Source organism: Bombina bombina, chromosome 1, assembly GCF_027579735.1.
Source record: "Bombina bombina isolate aBomBom1 chromosome 1, aBomBom1.pri, whole genome shotgun sequence".
In the NCBI taxonomy this organism is placed as follows: Eukaryota; Metazoa; Chordata; class Amphibia; order Anura; family Bombinatoridae; genus Bombina; species Bombina bombina.
The window spans coordinates 1081619436-1081626935 of NC_069499.1; the positions used below are offsets into that span (position 1 = coordinate 1081619436).

General features: G+C 42.4%; 1 protein-coding gene across 1 annotated transcript in view; it reads right to left on the bottom strand.

Moving 5' to 3' along the window:
- The window catches only part of ATP9A (ATPase phospholipid transporting 9A (putative)), a 421913-nt gene that overhangs the window by 213696 nt on the left and 200717 nt on the right, over positions 1 to 7500 (bottom strand). The window contains exon 14 of the mRNA XM_053693787.1: positions 4701 to 4907. Coding sequence (XP_053549762.1) covers positions 4701 to 4907 — 207 coding nt within the window. The remainder of the gene's footprint in view (positions 1 to 4700; positions 4908 to 7500) is intronic.

The following is a 7500-nucleotide window of genomic DNA, read 5'->3' on the forward strand; positions in this document are numbered from 1 at the left end:
ACCCATCAGCTGATTAGTTCACTGTGTTCTAGTTCAGCTATAATAAAACCTGGCCTGTTAGGGGTACTTGAGGACCGTGGTTGAGAAACACTGTTTTAGGGTACTTTATTTTTAGTATGTAATGTTTGTTTTTTAACTCATAATGTGTTGTTGTTTTTTTATGCTTAGGGGATCTTAGGTTAGGGGTCTTGAGGGGTTAGCTGTTAGGAAGTTAATAGTGGAGGGTTTATTGTGATGGGGTTGTGGCAGTTTAGGGGTTAATAGAGTAGGGGTTTTATTGCAATGGGGTTGCAGCAATTTAGGGGTTATCAATGGGGGTTGTGGTGGGTCAGCGCATGACTATAGGCGTTAAGTTTTTCTTTGACTTTGTGGATTCATTGTAGTCTATTCAGAGATATCGGAAGTCTAACTTTTTATACATGGAGTTTGCTTGCGTGCAAAGTTTTTACTTTCAATTAGTAATACGTGCTCTACCCGACGTGCCCAAAAAGTTAACTTCTAGCAAAGTTTACACTCGAATAAAAGTCATAATTACTGCTAAACTTGTAGTCTAGCACATAGACAAGGATAGACACACATATGCAAGGAGAAACAGATATATGCATGAAAACAAGACACACAGGTATAGACGGACACACAGTTCCACAGACATATATGCATGCAGGGATAGCCACAAACAAACACTGAAACACACACATATACACAGGGGCAGACAAAGACACACACTCCTGTAGGAACAAAGACACACACAGATGTAGACAGAAAATGACAGACAGACATACATGCAGTGATACACATAAACACACACACATGCAGAGATAGCCACATACACATGTAGGGATAGACATGTGGTAGGCATAAGTAATTACAGGCAAATAGTTTTTGAAACTTTGATTAAAGGAGCACTCAAATAAAAATTAAACTGTCTTGGTTCAGATACAGCATGTAATTTTAAACAACTTTCTAATTTACTTCCATTAACAAAATGTGCACAGCCTTTTTATATTTACACTTTCTGAGTCACCAGCTCCTACTGAGCATGTGCAAGAATTCACAGAATATACGTTTATGCATTTGTGATTGGCTGATGGCTGTCACATGATACAGGGGGACTGGAAATAGACATAACTAAAATTTGTCAGAAAAAAAATCTACTACTCATTTGAAGTTCAGACCAAGTGCTATTGCATTGTCTGCTTATCATTTGTCGATTATGCAAATATATTGTATTTACTGGTCCTTTAAAGGGACAGTCTACACTAAACTTGTTATTGTTTAAAAACAGACAACGCCTTCACTACCCATTCCCCAGATTTGCACAACCAACATTGATATATTAATATACTTTATAACATTTAAACCTCTAAATTTCTGCCTGTTTCTAAGCCACTATAGACAGCCTCGTATCCCATGCTTTTTTATTTGCTTTTCGCAACAGGAGACAGCTAGTTCATGTGGGCCATATAGATAACATTATGTTCACACACAAGGAGTTATTTAAGATTTAGCACAGTACTGTCAGAAGATTCTTAGATACAAGGTAATCATGAGGTAAAAAGTATATTAATATAACTATGTTGGTTATGCAAAACTGGGGAATGGGTAATTAAGGGATTATCTATCTTTTAAAACAATAAAAATTATATTGTACACTGTCCCTTTAAGCTTTAAAAACCATTTGCCTAGGCCTAGTTTTCAGAAAGTCAAATTAGCTGTGCACAGGTTTTTCAGCTTTTCAAAGCCAAGGCACCCAGGGAAAGTGGCCCCCCTGCTCACCAATAGGTTCCAAGACACCTTGAGAAAGTGGCCCCTGCTAACCAATAAGTTCCCAGGACCTCCCGGGAAAGGGGGCCCCTGCTTGCCATTAGGCTCCCAAACACCACAGAAAAGTGGCCCCTGCTCATCAATAGACTCCCATGTAACCTGTAAAAGTAGCTCCTGCTTTCCAATATGCTCCCCCAACTCGAAAAGTGGCCCCTTCTCACCAATAGGCTCCCAGGCAACCCCGGGAAAGTAGCCCCTGCTCACCAATAGGCTAACAGCCTTCCTGGGAAAGTGGCCCACGGCTTGCCAATTATGTTTTAAGGCACCCTGGGAAAGTGGCCCCTGCTTACCAACAGGATCCTAGGCACCCTGGGAAAGTGGCCCATACTCGGAAATAGGTTCCCAGGCCCCCCAGGAAAGGGGATCCTGCTCGCCAATAGGCTCCCAGACAACCTTGTAAAGTGGCCCCTGTTTGCCAATATGCTCCCAGGCATCTCAGAAAAGTGGCCCCTGCTTTCCAAAAGGCTCCCAGGCACTTTGGGGAGGTTGTCCCTGTTCGCCTATAGGTTCCCAGAAAATCTTGGAAAGTGGCCGCTTGCCAGACATCTTGGGAAAGTGCTCACCAATAGGCTTTGCCAGGCACCTTGAGAAAGTGGCCTCTGCTCGCAATAGGCTCCCAGAAAACCTTGGAAAGTGGCCCTGTTTGCCAATATGCTTCCAGGCATTTCAGAAAAGTGGCTCCTGCGTGCGAATAGGCTTCCAGACACCCCGAGAAAGTGACCCCTGCTCACTAATAGGCTCCCAGACACCCCAAGAAAAAGGGGCCCCTGCTCATCAATAGGCTCCCAGGCACCCAGAGAAGGTGGCCCCTGCACGCCAATATGTTCCCAGGCACCCGGGAAAGCAGCCCCTACCCGCAATATGCTCCCAGGCACCCCGGGAAAGTGGCCCCTGCTTGCCAATATGTTTCCAGGCATCCTGAAAAATAGGCTCCTATACACCAGAGTAAAATGGCCCCTGCGCATCGGGCCAGCTGTATAGTCACAGCCCGGCCCGACCGCGCCATAACACTAAGTGCAGCTCGCTCCTGCTCTGTCTGACAGCAGGAGCGAGCTGCACTGTGTATAATGGCACGGTCAAGCCGGGCTGTGACTATACAGCTGGCCCGATGTGCTGTGTGAAACAAATAGACCCGCTCAGAAGAGCACAGAGAGCAGGTCTGTAAAACAGCTGTTTTTTAAAAAAATTAAAAGGGAATATTATGTTTCACAAAGTTTGGCTAATATAATGTTATATAATTCTGCACTATGTGCAGAATTATATAACATTATTTTTAAGGTTTACTGACACTTTAACTATAGTGACTTGAAGCCTATTGTCAAGCAGGGGACACTTTCATGGGGTGGTTGGGAGTCTATTGGCGAGCAGGGGCCATGTTCTTGGGGTGCCTGGGAGCCTATTGGTTAGGAACTTCTTGGGAACTTATTGGTGAGCAGGGGACACTTTACCAGGGTCCCTGGGAGCCTATTGATGAGCATAAACCACATTCCCTGGGTGCCTGGGAGCCTATTGGTGAGCAGGTGCCACTTTCCCAGAGTGCCTGGCAGTCTATTGGTAAGCAGGGGACACTTTTCCAAGGTGCCTGGGAACCTATTGGTGAGCAGGGACCACTTTTCCAGGGTGTCAGGAGCCTATTGGTGAGCAGGGGCCACTTTCCTTGGTGGGCCTGTGATCTTATTGGCATGTAGGGACCACTTTCCCAGGGGTGCCTGGGAGCCTATTGGCAAGCAGGGACCACTTTCCCAGGTGCCTGGGAGTATAGTGGAAAGCAAAGGTCACTTTCCCAGGGGTGGTTCCTAGGAGCATACTGGCAAGCAAGGGCCACTTTCCTGAGGTGACTGGGAGCCTATTGGCAAGCAGGGGCCACTTTCCTGTGGGGTGCCTGGGAGTATATTGGCAAGCAAGGGCCACTTTCCCGGGGGTGTCTGGCAGCATATTGGAACTTATTGACAAGCAGGGGCTACTTTCCCTGGGTGACTTGGCTCTTAAAAGCTGAAAAAGCTGTGCACTATTTGACTGAATAGTAGTTAGGCAAAAGGCTTCTGCTAAGGCAAATGGTTTTTAAAGCTTAAACAATATCTCAAAAGCTATTTGCCTGAAATTACTATTTTCCTACTACAGACAAACAAATGCATGGTCAGACACAGAGACACACACAAGCACAGACAGACAGACACAAACATGCATACTTGCAGGGATAGACACAGATGCACACACATACTCAGGGACAGTCATACACACAAATATATGCCGGACCAGACACCCAGGGGCACAAATGTAGAGATATACAGAGACACACACAGAAGCAGACACAGACACTTATGCAGGGATAGACTTATTTAATACTTCCTCTGCAGAGATACAATTCCCCCTACCCTGGGCCACTGTAGGTGAAGTAAATTAGAGCCACTGGCATAGCAGCGCACAGTAACTGGCAGACAATTTTGGTTTTGACCCCACATTGCAGCAGTGCCAGTTCTTACTGATTGCTGCCATTTCTAGTGCTCTCCCTGCACTGCCTGTCTCTAGGGCCTAGCACTCATCTAGCTGATTTTAAGAAGGCAGCAGAAGCAAGAAGCAACACAGCTATTAAAAGATGCATGGCCACACTACTCCATCCACCTGTGCTCTCCTCTTTCAGAAGCCTGTGTTTGGTACCTGAAGTACTTGGTTACAGTCTACATGAAGGCAATACTTTTTTTTAAACTTTTTAAAATAAATAAAAATCTGCTGCAGCAACATACACATGCATATTTTGTATGAGGTGACAAGTGAAAATATAAAGATATAGACACATAGATAGACACACACGTATAAGCATTTGAATACTCCTATAGCTCTCAGACAGGTATAAAAGGAAGAATTTTATTTTGTACCTCATCTGGGCTGGAAGCCTGATACACCCTGCAGGAATCCTCAAACTGTCTCTCAGCTTCGGCCTGGTCGGTAACTCCATTAGACTCATAAGAAGGTGTCACATTATGACAGAGAGCAATGGCTTTCACAGCTTCGTATACTCGACTGCTCATAGTCTTACGCACTTTAGTGGCCATTCCTTTCTGTGTCGGTGGGTCTTGGGAGGGCTGAAAAAAAAAAAAGATTAAAAAACCAAAAATAAATCATCTGTGTATTCTGCTGTGATAATATGTACAAATATGCCATTCCCAGAATACAAAATGGCCTAGTCACATTATGGACAGGATAAGGATTTGTAATAAGCCATAAGCAAATGCGATCAAATAAAAGCACGCAGACTTAAGAGACAAGACACATACTGGTTATAATTAATAAATAACTAAAACACTTAACCAAATATTAACCCCTTAATGACCGCAGCACTTTTCCATTTTCTGTCCATTTGGGACCAAGGCTATTTTTACATTTCTGCGGTGTTTGTGTTTAGCTGTAATTTTCGTCTTACTCATTTACTGTACCCACACATATTATATACCGTTTTTCTCGCCATTAAATGGACTTTCAAAAGATACCATTATTTTCATCATATCTTATAATTTACTATAAAAAACATTATAAAATATGAGGAAAAAATGGAAAAAAACACACTTTTTCTAACTTTGACCCCCAAAATCTGTTACACATCTACAACCACCAAAAAACACCCATGCTAAATAGTTTCTAAATTTTGTCCTGAGTTTAGAAATACCCAATGTTTACATGTTCTTTGCTTTTTTTGCAAGTTATAGGGCCATAAATACAAGTAGCACTTTGCTATTTCCAAACCACTTTTTTTTCAAAATTAGCGCTAGTTACATTGGGACACTAATATCTTTCAGGAATCCCTGAATATCCATTGACATGTATATATTTTTTTTTCGAAGACATCCCAAAGTATTGATCTAGGCCCATTTTGGTATATTTCATGCCACTATTTCACCGCCAAATGCGATCAAATAAAAAAAATTGTTCACTTTTTCACAAATTTTTTCACAAAGTTTAGGTTTCTCACTGAAATTATTTACAAACAACTTATGCAATTATAGCATAAATGATTGTAAATGCTTCTCTGGGATCCCCTTTGTTCAGAAATAGCAGACATATATGGCTTTGGCGTTGTTTTTTGGTAATTAGAAGGCTGCTAAATGCCTCTGCGCACAATAAGTGTATTATGCTCAGCAGTGAAGGGGTTAATTAGGGAGCATGTAGGGAGCTTCTAGGGTTAATTTTAGCTTTAGTGTAGTGTAGTAGACAACCCCATGTATTGATCTAGGCCCATTTTGGTATATTCCATGCCACCATTTCACCGCCAAATGCGATCAAATTAAAAAAAACGTTAATTTTTTCACAATTTTAGGTTTCTCACTGAAATTATTTACAAACAGCTTGTGCAATTATGGCACAAATGGTTGTAAATGCTTCTCTGGGATGCCCTTTGTTCAGAAATAGCAGACATATATGACTTTGGCGTTGCTTTTTGGTAATTAGAAAGTCGCTAAATGCTGCTGCGCATCACACGTGTATTATGGCTAGCAGTGAAGGGGTTAATTAGGTAGTTTGTAGGGAGCTTGCAGGGTTAATTCTGGCTTTAGTGTAGAGATCAGCCTCCCACCTGACACATCCCACCCCCTGATCCCTCCCAAACAGCTCCCTTCCCTCCCCCATCCCACAATTGTCCCCGCCATCTTAAGTACTGGCAGAAAGTTTGCCAGTACTAAAATAAAAGTTTTTGGGGTTTTTTTTAAAAGAAAGAATATTTACATATGCTGTGTTTAGGATCACCCCTTAACCCCCAACCTCCCTGATCCCCCCCAAAACAGCTCTCTAAGCCTCCCCCTCAGCCTTATCGATGGCCGCCACCCACCTCCCATACCGGCTCCCACCCACCAACGATACCGGCCATCGATGTCCGGTGCAGAGAGGGCCGTAAAAGGTTATTGCAGGATGCCTCCATATCGAGGCATCACTGCAATAACCGGAAAGCAGCTGGAAGCGAGCAGGATCGCTTCCAGCTGCTTTCCACACCGAGGACGTGCAGGGTACGTTCTCAGGCATTAACTGCCTTTTTTCTGAAGACGTACCCTGCACGTCCTCGGTCATTAAGGGGTTAAATCTAGCCATGGTATAATTATCCGTATCTGGTGTTTTCCTCATGACCCCCGAGTCCTTTAAAATTCATTCATTTTGTAACAACGTCCCAGTCATTACGCACCAAATGTCATGGCACTGTAGAATATTTTGACACTTTTAAAATAAATATTGATGATGATGATGATAATAATAAGATTCAACATACAGATTATTTTATATGAAAAGGTGACAAAATAAAATATGAAAATAAATTGCAAAGTTGTTTTATTATGGATAACTAAACATTACATTGACATCTCAAGGTGTTTCATTGTTTCTTTAAAAGAATGAGTAAGAAAAAGCAGTTGTGTTTGTGTATTTGCTTTCTTATTTTAATGGACAAGCATAAGTAATTTAGATTACAGTGTAAAAATTACATGTTTCTGTGTGAGTATTTCTGTGTGTCTGTGAGTGTATGTGCACCTTTGAATGTTTCTGATTGTGTGTGTCTATGAGTGTGTGTGTGTGTGTGTGTGTGTGCGCATTTGAATGTTTTTGTCTGTGTGTATCTGACTGTTTCTGCAGGCGTTTAAGTATCCAACAATTGAACCTCTATCGGGTTTATATGTGCGTTTGTTTAGTTTTGATACT